The following is a 16,683-nucleotide window of genomic DNA, read 5'->3' on the forward strand; positions in this document are numbered from 1 at the left end:
ATATGCTAAAACGTTAAAACTATTATTCATGCACACACATCCAGCAAATTAATTCAAAAGGGGGTATTTTTTCACAAGTTTAAATTCCATTGTATATATGAATATAAATATGTATTTATTTATCACCAAACATTGCATCCATGTAAAAGAATAGAAACTATTACCATTTTCAGTTCAGCATGAGTCAGATCCTGGGCAGCAGTTGACAGAAGTGTGTCTGCTCCTCCCCTCTGCTTCCACATCATCAACCTTTGGGTAGGAGGTGCAAGTTCCAAAACCATGAGTGTGTCCGTAAAGGAAGTAAGCTGTCTATGCATAATTTTGCTACTGAGCTCCTTGACTGGATCTATGAGCAGTTTCCTCTTTTTGCCTTTTCTTTTTTCAGCAATGTCTAAATATAATAAATACATACAAATGTGATAGGTTGTACAACTTTGTATAATGATATTCTAGGCATTGCATATCTAAGAAATGTCTACCACAATACAACCTACAGAGTTGACTTGGGAAGAAAATCCCCTTCTCTCTACTGAAAATTATGTTTTATATGGTTTTTGCACAGCTAGTGTGTCTCAGCAGCCAAGGGTTAACACATTTTGTAAAGTGCTTAGGAGGCAGGCACCCTGTTGATCTACTAAGTGGACAACTGAGGAACGTGGAGCAGAGAGTATATTGAGAGGGAAGTCACTCAGTTCTAAAGTTCCTTGAGATATCTACCTAACAGGATAACTTTTTAAAACATTAATTTGTATTTGTCCAGTGTATTTTTCCCTCCCCCATTGAAATTCATATACAAATTCCTAGTAGGTAGTTAGGGCCATGGGATTTTGCTCCTTTAACTAATTTGGCCGGGTAGAAAGTAGAAGTCAAGCTTTTCCTTAGTAAAGATGCAAAAGGGGAGTGGGGGGCAGTCAGATTTTCTGGAATGGGTGGAGATCTGAGATCAGATGGAGCCAAAGGAACTTGCTTGCTGATGTGCCTCAGTAAAATCTTGGGAATAGGACAAGATTCCAAAGGGGCTGGCTGTGTGATGACTCCAGAGGTTATGTAGGCTGGGACACTGGGTATCACACGGTGGTGTGGCTGATGACCAGAGGTTCCCTTCCACCTGCTGTACCCCTCCCCCAAACTTTGATACTATACATGGCTCAGGGCAGATAGGGGAGGTTTGCAGATTGCATTTCTTGCCAACCAAGTGGGATAGAGGCTCAGAGTTGAATTTCGCAAAGAAAACATTGAATGCTTTATTCTTTGCATGCCTGAGTTTATAAACTGAAATATCAATTATACTACTTAAAATTAGGATATTCTTAAAAGATCTAGTTATATATTAGATTCATATTCAGTGCCTCTATTCCGACCCTTTTACTCTGTCTTATTTTATATTGCATGCTTATTTATCTCCTGATCAGACTGTAAGCTTCTTAAAAGCAGGAACTATGTCTTCATTTCTGTGCCCAGAATAATGGCTTGATAACTATTGGAACTGAACTCTGTTTTACATTTTCCAATTTCCCAAGCTGGATAGATGGTTTGACCAAGACTGAATATAATGAAAGGACCATCCCAAATTTTCTTCACACCTTTCCCTTATTGTATTATGAATGTTATTACTAGATTGACTACCTCCTATAATATTTTAATAATTATTAAAATATCTCAGGGTAAATAAGATAGTAGTGCATCAAAACTAAACATAAAAACATGAATGACTCTGACCTGAAGTATCAATTGGCTCAAGGGTAAATCCTTCCTCTTCATTTGATAATGTGGTTTCATCCATTTTTTCATTTTCAGGTGGACATACACACTCAGGATTATCTGGTTCTACTAATCAACGTTGCCATAAAAGGATTTATTAAAAAAATAATGGTTATGTTGCAAACTAGAGGACTGTATGAGAATTAAAGTGAAAGATAAACTAACTGTAGATTTATATTGCTAACTGGAGCCACATCTGAATTCTTAGAATCATGTATTTAATAGAGCTGAAGAGACTCAGAGATTATACAGTCTGGGGCCTGCAGTGTTCAGGTGAGTCAAGTAGTATCACCCTCTTTTGCACCTGTCACATCTAAGGCTGGGCTACAGTCACATCAGAAGTGAAAACAGAGATAGGAACCACAATAAATGATTGACATAAATTTGGCAATACGTCTGCTAAAAAAATTGTGTTCTGTTAATGATTAGTTGACCCATAAAGAACCACACATAACTAAATTTTTATTGCCTCTTTTTACATTTAAAATTTCTACTACTGTGTTAGAAAGCAAATGTAACATCAAAAAGAGTGAAAAATCAAAATGGGGCTAATCATTCTTTTAATTCTTAAGAAAAATCAGACTACAAGACTTCAAATCATCTGAGGTACTTTCACATCAATTTCAAGTAGAAAATATCCCCAAATTTATAATTTCTATCAAATTATATATAGATTGTCAAGCTATATTAATATTAATGTGATATTAATAATTAACAACCATGTTAGTGTCAAACATTAATGATGCTTTTACTATGTAACATATATTATTTTAATGATTCAAAAGCAGGGTATTTTGGCAGAGTATTTAAATGTGCTCTCATAACAAATAAACCCAATCCCGATTAAATACCCATCGTTGTACTTTTCCCAGAACTTAGTTTTCTATTCTATATTATCTAAAGTCAGACTAAGAGTTTGAGGGACAACACTCTTTATTATCTTTCACTATACTATACTGCTACTTAAACCCATAAGTTTTGAGGCTTAATTTGAATATTAGTATCTGTTCACATTCTACACAAAAGAAACAACATACCCACTATAGTATCGGGAGGCTCAGGAAGCATGGAAATTTCTCTATTTAAATGCATGTCTTCTAACAGGATATTCTGATCATCTTGCAATAGATTGTCTTGAAAACACAATAAACACTTTGGTTATACAGAGTTGAATCTGTCATTTGTTCACTAAACACTTGACAGTATTGCATGCAAGGAGTTGTGATGGGATACAAAAATGAGTGAACCCTACTTAATTAGATTTGACTGGTTATATAGACTAACACATTTTATGCAGTATGACGTAGAATTTTATATATTTAATTTCCTTTCCTTTATTAAAAGTCTATTTATAAACATTTATTTCAGGAAATATTTACTAAACTACCAAGATAGTAGCCTTGTTACAAAGCCATGTTTAGATTTCAAATTAAGAAGTAAAAGTTTTCATACTCCTTTGATAGAGATCTAAGGTAGAGCCACTATTTTTCGTAGTTTTCAAATTTCAAAAAGGTTGCCATAACCAGCCTTTTACTGTAAACTAGAGAATTAAAAAAAAAAGATTTGATATATAATAGTCAGTATCTTTAAAATTAAGTGCATTTCGATTTCCAAGTTTTCTCTATCCTATTTCTATGATGACTTTAAAATAATATCATAATATAAATATAAAATAATAATATAAAATGCTGGACAGATCCTTTAGAATAGCTGTCCCACAATTTCTGCTAAAGAAAACACTGTTTTCTAGTATACAATCTAGTATATTTTGTGAGGAATATATTTACCTCACTTCTTCCCCTCTAAAGACTAGAAATTTATAAAAATAAAAACAAGAACTTATATGATAAATGTGTTTAAACAGATAGCTATTTACTTGGAACTAGCCTAAATTTTTAAACATACCATAGACTTTGAAAACTTGTGTAAAAAACTGTGTTGACCTATATGACACAGAAGCATATCTGAAATTTTAGTTTGATGGAATAAAACTTCCAGTATGTTATGTAATTTGACTGAAACAAATATCCAATTTCTATATGACCAGATAGTATACCAAATATTTCTCCTGCAGCTCCTTCATCTCCAAATCCATCTCCACTGTCACAGAACAGAAACATTTCTCCAATGAGGCTTCCAGAACTATGTTCAACTAAAGGACCACTGGAATTTAGCAATATGTTGTCATCAAAGAAGCTATGTCTTCTGAGAATTTCAGGTTCCTCCTCTAAATAAATACATATAATTAATATTGAGTTAGTCATAGAAACACAGAATTTTAGGGTTAGAAGCTAGAATTTAGATATCATTTTGAATAGCTCCTTTCATTTTACAATGAGAAAAGTGAGAGCTAAACATTTATTTGAATTATTCAAAGACATACAGATGGCCAGTAGGCATATGAAAAGATGCTTAACATCACTAATTACTAGATAAATGTAAATCAAAACTACAATGAGGTACCACCTCACATCGGTCAGAATGGCCATCATTAACAAGTCTACGAATAATGAATGCTGGAGAGAGTGTGGAGAAAAGGGAATCCTCTTGCACTGTTGGTGGGAATGTAAGCTGGTGCAGCCACTATGGAAAACAGTATGGAGTTTCCTCAGAAAACTAAAAATAGAATTACCATATGATCCAGCAATCCCACTCTTGGGCATATACCTGGACAAAACTATAATTCAAAAAGATACATGCACCCCTATGTTCATAGTAGCACTATTCACAATAGCCAAAACATGGAAACAACCTAAATGGCCATCAACAGATGAATAAAGAAGATGTAGTATATATATACACAATGGAATACTACTCAGCCATAAAAAAGAACAAAATAATGCCATTTGCAGCAACATGGATGGACCTAGAGACTATCATACTATGTGAAGTAAGTCAGAGAGAAAAAAACAAATACCATATGATATCACTTATATGTGGAATCTAATTATGGCACAAATGAACCTATCTACAAAGCAGAAACAGACTCAAAGACATAGAGATCAGACTTGTGGTTGCCAAGGGAGAGCGGATGAGGCAGACAGACGGACTGGAAATTTGGGGTTGATAGATAAACAACAAGGTTCTACTGTATAGCACAGGAAACTATATCCAATCTCCTGGGATAAACCATAATGGAAAAGAATATTAAAAAAAGAATGTATATATGTGTAAAACTGAGTCACTTTACCGTACAGTAGAGATCAGCACAACATGGTAAATTATACTTAAATTTAAAAAAGAAAAAAGAAAAAAATATTTGAATTATTCAAGTCATTCTGCTAATCAGTGGAGACTGGATTTCTAGCCTAATACTTTTTCCAATACAATAACAAAAATTTCCAAAATATCAGGATAGAGTTTTTAGTGGTGGTACAGTTTAATACTTCCCAGAAGGTTATTATTGGCAGTCGAATGATTTCTTCTACCTTAGGTGGGTCATATCCCACTTGATTGAGTATTATTTCATGGACAGTTGCTTGAGTTGTTTGTCCATAAGGAGGGATTGGAAAATAAGGAGTATGTCTGCCTTCTAAGTAATGGAAAGGTAGGTAAAATATTAAACAATGGGCTTATAACATTTGTTCAATAGATACTTATTGAATGACTAGGTATTAGGCAATATGCTAGGGGTTGGATACAGCAGTAAAAAAGATAAAACCTGGTCAGCTAACATAAACTGAGTGGTTACTATGTGCATTGTATTATGTAGTAGAGGATACTATTATAATCCTCATTGTACAGACAAGGAAACATCCACAGAAAGGTTTCATAACTTGCACACAGTCACACCCTAATAAATGATAGAGCCAGGATCTGAAGGCAGCAAAGATCGTCTTAGTAACGGTGTTAGAATTCTAGCAAAATGGAGACTAATGAGAGAAAACTCCTAACACACTGACAGCAGCAGATAAAATGAACTCCCTGCTTCAAACTGCCTGCTTCCAGATTGGCTGTCAGTACATGCATATTCTTTCCCTTCCTTGGGTTTGAATCTTTGGGTCCAGAAGTCTGAAACCCCAGGGGTCAGAGTCTAGAAGTCTGAAATCCCAGAGGTCAGAGGTTGGTCCTCTCTTTCCTTCCTCTAGCAACCCACGTCACTGCTAGTCAGTAAAGAAACTCATGAAGTATCACTCACTGGAAATTTTTCTACAGGCCTACATCTTCTAGAAAGAAAGAGCTAAAAAAGGCAACCTTCATTGTATTGGACTAAAGATTTCCTCAATAGAAAAGATTAACTTTTTCAAAAGAACTAAAGATATTGTTCACATCTTCCAGATGCACCTTGATAGCTCCCAAAAGAAAAATCATTCTTGGTCAATAAGATAATAACATTTATGAACAGACAGTATATTCTGAGCACTGAACATCATGAGAACCTGAGAGTACACCAAAAAATTAAAGAAATAATCTTTGCTTTCACTCTTATACTATAATCCAGAATAGGATGGATTAACATTAAATATTTCTTAGAGGACATTAGGTTTGAAATAGTTTTTGAAGGAGAGAAAATCCCTTATTGGTAGAGAGTACTAAAGGAGAGAATAAGGGAAATAACTGTGATGTTGCTAGTAATATCCCGATTTAACATATAGGGCAGTAAGGCTCAGAGAAGCTAGGTGATCTGCCCAATATCACACAGCAAATCAACAGAGGAAGCCCAGATTCAAACCCAGGACTGTCTGTCTACTCAGAACATGTTCTCCCCACCTTCTTGAATTGTAGTAGACAGAACTGAGAACAACTAAATTGTATTGGTTGACTGGTAAGACATTTGCTTGACTAGATCCAAAAGTCTATATTAAGGTAAAACAAAGTTAATAAAGATGGTGATAAATTGGTAGAGGGCCTTGAGGAGAGGCAGGAGTATCTATCAGTAAGTTATAGGGACCCAAGGCACTTAAGAAGAGAAATGTGATGTGGAAAAAAAATGGAATTTAAGGACAATTCCTCTTGCAGAGCTGTATAAAATGTGGGGCCTGGAAGAAACTGTGTAGGAGGGTATACAGCACTTCAGCACTTTAGTACTGGTGAACTAAATATATATATATATTTAGTACTGGTGGCTAGGGAAACAGAAAGAATACCTGAGACATTTCCATTTTTTTTTTTAATTAGCACTGGTATGAAGCTTATAGAAAGCATAGTTAAAAGTGATCCTAAAGTTGCAGGGCTGAAGAAGAGCAGTAGCATTTACAGGGGAATGTGTAAAGAATATCTTGGGCAGTAGGAAATATGATTAACTTTTTACCAATGTGTTATATTTCAAGGTTTGGGGTAACAGCCAGTAAGAGATGCGTGCTACTCAAAGTAGGGTCTGTGGACAGTGTTGGTCCACAACAGAGTAAATACACAAATTAGAGGTAAATGTTCACAAAGTTTTAATATAACGTCGCATAGTAATTTTATACATGTTGGATCTAATAACAAAAACTTGAGGCTACATGTTGATTTTTAAGTAAGTTTTTAAATTTTTCTAGTAATTAATTTTTATTATATTTTACAAAAGTGTCATTCCATGACAGAAAGGAAATTGACAAAAATTATAAAACTGGTCCTTCACCACAAATCATTTGAGAAACACAGCTATAGATCATAAGAGTTATGGAAGGAGAGTCAGGATGAGAAGTGGAGGTTACGAGGTAGCTCGAGCATTACTGATGCTTGATCACCCTCCTCCACCTAAGACAAATTTAGGCCAGCCTTCTCCTATGCTCACTGCTTTGGGCACTATAAGAAAGTCAAAGATGAATGTGACACAGATCTTACCCTCATGGAGTTTTCAGAACAAAACAGACCAATACAATAAATATCGTGATACAAATCAGAGAGTGGTAAACGCCATAAAAAAGAACAAATACTATATAGTTAAATTACACCATATAGCTTTAATTCTAAAATACATTCAACAGTTTCTGTTTCCCAATCAATGTGTATTTAGTGTGTATTTCCTCCTCACTCCCAAGCTATTTTAAAATCTGTTATTGATATATATTTAGAGGAAATATATTTTGAAGGCTCTGTATGCAGCACATGTGTAAAACCTTGTGTATATGTTAACTACAGCAACTGTTTACTTATATGTCTCTCTCCCAGCCTGAAGCTCCTTGAGAGCAGGAAATGCTTCTTTAAACTTTGTATTGCCCATGCCTGTGATAGCACCTGACATATAGTAGATATTTAATAAACGGTTGTACACTGAGAAGGGAAGCATAGGCTAAGCCTGAGTCTTGGCATTGACACCTACAGTAGAAAAAGGCAAGAATAAGCTTATTGGGGGGTTACATTTATACATCAAAAAACTCGTTCATTCTAAAGATATTTCTACTGGCATAGAAATAGCTTTGGCATTGTTTTAATACAAAAATGCAAATATAATTGATTATGACTTGTAATTTGAATTTCTCAAATATTCTCACCAAAGCTCCCAGTGTGGAATAGTAGATCATTGCCATAATCTTCTCTAAGTGTGATTTCTTCTGGTTTGCTTTGGTTCTGAGTAAAGTATTCTGAAACATCAATAGCACTATGGAGAAACATAAGATTGAGGAAAGCATGTGAACAGAACACAATGATTTTGCAGTATACTGAAAAACAAACAAACACCCTTAAACAAAAACATGTTTTATTATAAAAACAAAGGAGAATTTTATTTTCTCAATAGTATTCCTTACAAACACTAGTTCATTATACATATGATGTAATGAACTATGATCTCCAGGTTGTCAAATCCAATGGGCAATTCTCAGTCCTTATCTTACTTACCATACCCAACAGCATTTGAAATTGATGTTCACTCCCTTCCTCATGGAACACATTCTCTTCTTGGCCTCTGCAATACTACTGTCTCTTGATTTTCTTCCTACCTCACTGGCTGTTCCTTTTCCATCTCCTTTATTAGTTCTTCCTCATCTCCCAGATTATTAACTATTAGGAATGACCCAACATTCAGTCCTCAGACCTCTCTCTCTCTCAAATCTACACTCATTCCCTCAGGGATTTCTTATGACTCATGGTTGAAGTTCCATCTACATACTCACAACTCTCAAATTTATATATCCCATCAAACATCTTTCCTGAATTTCAGACCCAGATATTCAACTACCTACCTACTCCCCTTGGATGTGTAACAGTCATCTCAAAACCTATATCCAAAACCTAATTTACTTCCTTTACCTTGCCCTCTTTAAACTTGCCATGCTCTAGTTATCCTAATCTCATTAAACTGGTAACTCCATTCTCATGCCAAAAATCATATAGTCAACCTTCACTTCTCTCTTTCTCTGTCAGCTCTGCCTCCAAAATATGTCCATAACTTGACTGCTACCACCTTGATAAAATGAAGACTGAGAACTGATCACAGAGACTATCATCTCTTGTCTGGACTTCTTACTGCAATAATCTTCTCACAGGCTCTCTGCTTCCTTCCTTTCGCCCTTATAGTATGTAGCCAGAGGAAGCATGTTGAAGCCAAGTCAGATCCAGTCACTTTCCTATTCAAAACCCTCCTGTGCTTCCTATCTGACTAAAAGAAAAGTCCTCATTACAGCCTATGACACCCTCCATCATCTGCACCCCAGCTACTTCTCTGACCTCATCTCCTACCACTGGGCCCTTCATTTACTCTACTCCAGTCTCACTTGCCTCCTTGCTGTTCTTTGAATAGGTCCAACATGCTCTGCCTTAGAGCCTTTCCATTTGCTTTACATGGAACATTCTTCCCCACATTACTGAATGATTTGTTCCTTCATTTCCTTTAGATTTCTGTTTGGACCTTATTAGAAAAGCCTTTTCTAATCTCTCTGTTATTTTATTTTCTATTTCTCTTCATAATGCTGATCATCTCCTAGCATACTATATATTTACTTGTTTGTTTATTACCTGTCTCCCCCAACTAAAATATAAGATTCATGCGGCCAGGAGTTATCTCCTCAGTGCCTAGAACAGTGCTTGGCATATGGCAGGCACCCAACAAATATTGAATGAATGAATATACTGTCAATATTGCAAACTACATTCAGCAAATATAATGATACATTTTTGGTTTTCTACTTCGAACTTTCACACTAAATTTAAGTCTTTGTCAACTGCATGTGTATTTCAGTTGTTAACTATGTTCCATCTGCATTCATGAAATCTGAAAATGTAAAACAACAAAATATCAGGAAAATCAAATTGAAGGAAAATAAAATAATTTACTTCATATTTTGGGGATCAAAATCATGAAATTCTTCTGGCAATGTGATCGCATTGTAAGCTGCTTCGAGATCCTCTTTTGGAAGGTCAACCAGTCCTGAAAAGGATAAAATACCACATTCAATAAGCCATGATGCTATATAAAATCAACTTCCAACTAAATCTCTACTTTCTCTCACTGGACTAACTTTTTAGTCTCCTAACTGGTTTCCCTGTATCCACTCCTGCTCCTCTTCAGTCTATTCTCTACAAAACAGCCAGAGTGATATTTTAAATATGCAATTATATCAGATCACCCCCATATGTAAAATGACTCAGGGACTTCCCTAGTGCACTTAAATAAAATCCAAATTTCTAATCAGGGCCCTGTATCCCTACAAAACCTATAGGCATCATCTAACAACACCTTCCCGTACTCACTCTACTCCAACCGTACTGGTCTTTTTGCTCTCTGAATGAGTCAAGCACTTTACCACCTCAAGACCTTTGCTCTTGCAGTTCCCTCTCTCCGGAATGCTATTCCCTCATGGACTTCTTACATGGCTGGATACTTCTCATTCTTCAAGTCTGAGCTTAAATTCTTTCCTCTCAGAAAGGCTTTTCCCAATTAGCCTAACTAAAATACACTTCTCTCTTATTTTCTGTAGTAGTACTCTTTTTATATTCCTTCATAGCACAATCTATAATTATTATAATAATTTTTTTAGAAAATCTTTTTCATTATCTGATTTTCTCACCAGGCTCAAAGGGACCTTATTTGTCTTGTTTGTCCTTGTATCCCAGAGCCTAACATAGTGTTTCACACAAAGTATGAGATCAATAAATATTTATGGAATATATAAGTGAAATAATGAACAAATTTATTTCACTGAACCATATTTGATATAATTATAAATCTACAAAGAGATTCTACAGATATTTTAAATAAAGAAAAAAAAACTTGTCAATCCTGATTCACCCATATTAACTGAGGGAACAGTATGTGCAAGGCACTGAGACAAGCACTATAAGAGATTCAGAAAATAAGTATGACAAAGATGTTGCCTTCAAGGAGTTTGCAGTCTAGTGTGAGAGGCAAGGTCTGTACCTAGATAAACATAATACAAGGTGGAAAATGACTAAAGTCTTAAAACTAAAATAAAAATTTGAAAGCGTTCTATTTATGACATACGTAAATCTCTAGCACTTTGGAATGCCTAAAAATTTTCTATAATATTTCATAAATAGCATGCTATTGTACTTAGAGTCTTGAGAATTGTGAAAACAATGACAATTACTGATATCTAGGTTTTGTCAATCACACTATTTCTAATTTATCTCATAAAGGCAAAAACAGATATGGCAAACCAAGTGACCCATTAAAACTGAATATCAGAGTTTCTTACACAAGTGTGGTAGCATTAAGTATATTTCTTGTGTAAATATGCAGGAACATTCCAAGTTTTTGAAAGCATAACCTCTTCCTGCAAACACAGGAAAAGAGCAAGGAAAATAATATAATTTTTTCTTAACCATGGAAACTTAGATTCAGTCAGAAGGAAGTTTACATTCACCATATTCACACTGGAACTACAGAGTGCTGCCAATTAAAAGAGCCCACCCAAAATAAAAATGCAAAAGGGAACAAAGATGAGTGAGACAAATCAATATTGCATGTATACCTGGGCGAAATGTCATCTTCATTTTAAGCAATGCTTCACTGCAATCTGCCAAAAGATACTTTGCCTTCCTATTATAGATTCGAACAACTCCCAAAAGAAGGTGTCCTGAAGTTCGAAGTGCAATTTTCACCTTTCAAAAAATTTTTAAAGTATTAGAATATTAAAAATTAGATTCATAAACTCTGTTCTTTGAAAATTATAAAATAATAAGAATGTCTTCTCTTTAAAAAGCAGACATTTTGTATTCTTATTTAAGGTGAATCACTTAACTTTTACCTCACCTTGTAAAATGATTAACTTTTTTATTCAGTGAAGATAATCTAATGTGGCATTTAAGTGAAGTATGCTATTATTGGTTTTATGGGAAGTATATAACCTTTGCAGTCGGGCAGACTTGGGGTCAAGCCTTGGCTCAGTTGCTGAGGTTGAGTCATTTAACCTTCCTGAACTTCAATTTATTAATAATGGCTACAATTTATTATATACTTATTTTGTGCCAGGCATTGTCCTAAGAGCTTTTCATACACTAATTTATTTAATTTGGACAACAACCTCTATTTACAGAAGCAAAAACTGAGACTCGGACATGATAAGCAGCATGCCCAAAGTAACAAAACTATTAAGTGATAGAGGAGGAATTAAATTTAAATTTGACCAACTCAGAAGTTCATGCTCTTAATTACCACACTTCACTGAGGCTAAAAGAAGCCTATCTCATAGGGTTATTGTGAAGATTAAGTAAACTAATGAACATACATAAAGTCTAGCCCAATGCCTGACACATGGTAAATTTTCAATTATAATTCATCCTTCTCTCAAGAAGAAAACTACTTAACCTATAAAAATATTAAAATGATATTTTAATGCAAATTCTAATAGCTTGTTATAGTATTTTATAATGAACATAGTACCTTGCTTATGAAGTGACTTCATATATATTTTGAATTATACTCAATCCTCCTTTCTTTCTACTCTCCCTATTCATTCACCCATTATTTTTCTAAGAAATACTCATTTGGTACCTACTGTGTATACAATATTTTGTTAGGGAATAAGAAACAATCACAAAATATGTATAAAACATGGCCTCTATCCTTCAGGATCCAATCAATTTATGATAAACATATAAGAGTTAATTACCAACAGAAATCAATATATGTTTATGTCCAGAAAATAAATGCTATAGGAAATAAAAAAGAGAAGACCATTTAAGAAGTAAAGCTTCCTTGGAAATATATTTCATGATATAATGTATTTTAATTCCTTTCCTCTCCATAAGTCATAGCAAATACATACTATAATTTTAATGAATAACATACCTTAGGTGAAAGAATTTTTTCAATGGTTATTTCTAGATTACATTCAAATACATGGGCCTTTGTGAGTTTCTTCTCCCAGTGAGCTGCAAGCCAGATTTTGGCCAATGGCCCTCGCTTACTCATAAGCACATGTGTGTAGAACATGGTGCCTGTATTCCTTAGTAGTATTTAATGAACTACAGAGAACATTAAAAGACATTTAAATTTTAATACAAAAATCTTTCAGTGCTATTTTACAGCAAGCAAAACCATTTTTCATTAATTATATAAAATAGATTATCTTCTAATTCAATGCATTATTCAATTCAAATTATTTTCTTATAAAAAGAAACTTTTATTTAAAATACAAAACTATATTGGGCTTCCCTGGTGGCGCAGTGGTTAAGAATCCGCCTGCCAATGCAGGGGACACGGGTTCAAGCCCTGGTCCGGGAAGATCCCACGTGCCGTGGAGCAACTAAGTCCGTGCGCCACAACTAGTGAGGCTGAGCTCTAGAGCCTGTGAGCCACAACTGCTGAGCCCGTGTGCCAGAACTACTGAAGTCCATGAGCTTAGAGCCCGTGCTCTGCAACACGAGAAGCCACCGCAATGAGAAGCCCATGCACTGCAACGAAACGAAGAGTATCCCCCGCTCGCCGCAACTAGAGAAAGCCCGCGCGCAGCAATGAAGACCCAACACAGCCAAAAAATAAATAATTTTTTTTTAAAAAAAGAAAAGAAACTATAGGAAAAGAATCAGAGGAAGGAAAGAAAAAAAAGAATCCAATTTAATGTTTTGAAATAAGAATAGTAAAAGAAAACCTTCACTTAAAGACAAAATAATTATGCACATTTCCACAAATTGTACTATTCTCAATAACATCATAAGGCTCCAGTACTAGGCAAAGGAATGTCATAACGCTTTGGCTGACTTCTAGAGAAGAATCAAGTCATTGTTTACATATAGGTAATCTTAAACTGCCACTAGAGAACCATTTTTTAACTTCTTTCCTACTTAAAGTTCTGATAAAAGAGAAAAGTGAACCAAAGCGAATACAAAAACAAAATCAGCCACGGAATTAAAAACTTAGATGACCTTTGATCAATGCCCATTTCCACCCCAAGAATCAAATCATTGGGCCCAAAATAAAGGTTCTGCAATCTACCAAACCACATTCCTCAATGGGACAGCTAGAGTTTTTTTTTTTTTTTTTTTTTTTTTTTTTGCGGTATGCGGGCCTCTCACTGTTGTGGCCTCTCCCGTTGTGGAGCACAGGCTCCGGACGCGCAGGCTCCGGACGCGCAGGCTCAGCGGCCATGGCTCACGGGCCCAGCCGCCCCGTGGCATGTGGGATCTTCCCGGACCGGGGCACGAACCCGTGTCCCCTGCATCGGCAGGCGGACTCCCAACCACTGCGCCACCAGAGAAGCCCACAGCTAGAGATTTTAATGTGTGTGGCCTCTGCCTGCCTTGGCTCCACTTTCTTCCTTTCTCCTGTGTCTGGTATTTTAGAATAAATTCCAATTTGTCTTTTTCAATTGCTCCCAGGTGTATGATTACTAGTAAACTTTAAGAAAAAAACAACCCTGTGATTTACTATTCCTGAGACGTTGATTTTCCTACCTCACCCCACAAAAAATCCCCCACAGAAGCCCCATTGTCCTGTGAGTTATTTCTAGGTTGAATTGACTTCATGCAAAGTAAAGCTAAGGATAGTACATGGAACTAGGAGACAGGCAGGAGGCTTAATTCGTGGAAAAGGGTCCCAGCGAGGAGAGTGAGGGCGGGAGGAAGGGTTAGAAAGCGGACCCTGGGGTCGAGTGGCGTCGGGGGTGGAGAGAGCCACAGAGGGCGCTCCTTCCAGGAAGAGAGAAGGGGGGAGGGGCGAGGAATGGAAGGTGCTGGGGTCGGGGAGCGGGGCAGGGGTGTGAGGAGAAGACGGCGAGAGCCAAGGGCTCGGACGCCTAGGGCTCCCTCCACACACGACTCCTCAGAGTTGAAGGCCGGGTACTCAGAGAGGGACACCGAGGCGCCCATTGCCTCCCCTCAGGCGGGGTCCCTCAGGGCTCGTGCCGGTGAAGAGCCCGGCGGCACACGTGTGGGGATGAGGGTGGCCGCGGCCGCCGTGATCCAGCCCGCCTCCAGCCCCCGGGTCCCGCCCATCGCCCTACTTCCAGCGCTGGGTCTGAAGCGAGGCGTGCCCGAACAGGGGCTGGAGGAGGAGTCGCTAGATCCTCGCGTTAGATCTCCGGCGCTCCACGCCCTGAGCTGCTGTGCGTCTGGGAGTGCGCGGCCGGGCTACAGGGCGGGGAGGGGCGGGGCAGTGGACCGGGGCGGGGCGAGGGGAGGGGCATATGGGGACGGCACGGGGCTATAGGCGGGGCAGTGGGCGGGGAACAGGGCAGGCCTAGGGCGGGGCGGCAGGGTGGGCGGGGCTAAGGGCCAGCGGCATGAGTGGGTGGGGCAAAGGGCGGGGCAGGGGACAGGGACCCGGACCGGGGCGGGGATGGGGGACACTGAGAGCAGTTTCCAGCGTGGTGCTTGCTCTTGGAGCTTATCTGTTCAGCGACCCGGTCACTAGTCACTGCAAAACAATTGTGAGGGGTGGTAATGTCTGACCCCTCTGCTTGGCCTCTGAACATCACCAGGACGATGTCTCATCTTTTGCACTTAGAGCGAGGAGGTCCCTGGAGAGTTATTAAATCTCTTTAACCTTAGTTTTTCTCATCTGTAAAATGGAAATGATGATAATAAAAGTACCTGTGCCATAGGGTATTGTAAGAGATGAGTGAGATGAAGCATGTAAAGAGCCTAGCAATAATAACTGCTCAATAAATATTAGCTATCATTATTGTTGTTGTTAAAAAGATCATTCACGTTGACCAGCACTTTAGGGACAGCAAACATTTTCCTGCCTGGAATATCACAGCTTTCAATAGCTAAAGCCAACTGCTACAACATAAGAAAAATCATACAAAAGCATATGGATCAAAGGCTGTTTTCCTCCCTTGAACTTCATAGTAAATACTGATAAATCTTGGAATAACAATGGCATCCAATATATAGGTTATTGATAAGGTCCCAGGCTCCTTGCTGATGGGTTGTCTTATTTACTCTTCAAACAACCTCACAAGGTAGTTAGTAATTTCCCTCCTTTTGAGATGAGGAAATGGCCTGGAGGGAGAAGCCACCTGTCCAGGGTCACATAGTTGGGGATGTTAGAGACAGAATTCAGCTTGGGTTTAGCTCCCCTTTTCCCACCTCAGGGAATGGTATCACAATGACCACTCAGGCAGACATCTGGGAGATGCCCTTGATGCCAACCTCACCTCTACCTTAATATCACTCCATAAGCAAGCCCATCACTCCCCCTTCAAATAGGACTTTATCCACTTCTCACCGCCTCTACCCTCTCTACCCTGGTCTAAGCTACTTCCCTCCTGGAAAAGCTCCAACAGCTTTCTCAGCAATCTCCCTCATGTCACTTGCCTTCCTTGAGCCCATTGTCCACACTGAAGCCAGAAGGGTCTCCCCCCTTTAAAGCCCTCTAAGTCCTCCTGTTGCTCTTAGAATAAAAACAAACTCCCTCCTAACAACTACAGGGTCCTGTATAGTCTCCCCCTTACTTATTATTCTAGCTTCATGTCCTATGGGTGGATTTATCCTGACCACAATGAATCTTCAGTTTCAGGGCCCTTGCTTGCATGGGCCCCTCCAAGGCCCTGGGAGAAACATAGCAGTGTGTTCACCTGGGTGTGTGTTTTT

The 16,683-nt window shown here is 37.8% G+C and overlaps 1 protein-coding gene across 1 annotated transcript in view; it reads right to left on the reverse strand.

Annotated features, from left to right (window-relative positions):
- The window catches only part of RAD21L1 (RAD21 cohesin complex component like 1), a 28,083-nt gene extending 12,881 nt beyond the window's left edge, over positions 1 to 15,202 (reverse strand). Inside the window, exons 1-8 of the mRNA XM_060285076.1 lie at positions 15,090 to 15,202; positions 11,619 to 11,748; positions 9,961 to 10,054; positions 8,181 to 8,287; positions 3,818 to 3,988; positions 2,799 to 2,894; positions 1,720 to 1,830; positions 165 to 391 (exon numbers count right to left, since the gene is read on the reverse strand). Of these exons, the coding sequence (XP_060141059.1) occupies positions 165 to 391; positions 1,720 to 1,830; positions 2,799 to 2,894; positions 3,818 to 3,988; positions 8,181 to 8,287; positions 9,961 to 10,054; positions 11,619 to 11,640 (828 nt within the window). The 5' untranslated portion in view covers positions 11,641 to 11,748; positions 15,090 to 15,202. The remainder of the gene's footprint in view (positions 1 to 164; positions 392 to 1,719; positions 1,831 to 2,798; positions 2,895 to 3,817; positions 3,989 to 8,180; positions 8,288 to 9,960; positions 10,055 to 11,618; positions 11,749 to 15,089) is intronic.
- Positions 15,203 to 16,683: the final 1,481 nt, after the last annotated feature.

Source organism: Globicephala melas, chromosome 15 (assembly GCF_963455315.2).
Source record: "Globicephala melas chromosome 15, mGloMel1.2, whole genome shotgun sequence".
In the NCBI taxonomy this organism is placed as follows: domain Eukaryota; kingdom Metazoa; phylum Chordata; class Mammalia; order Artiodactyla; family Delphinidae; genus Globicephala; species Globicephala melas.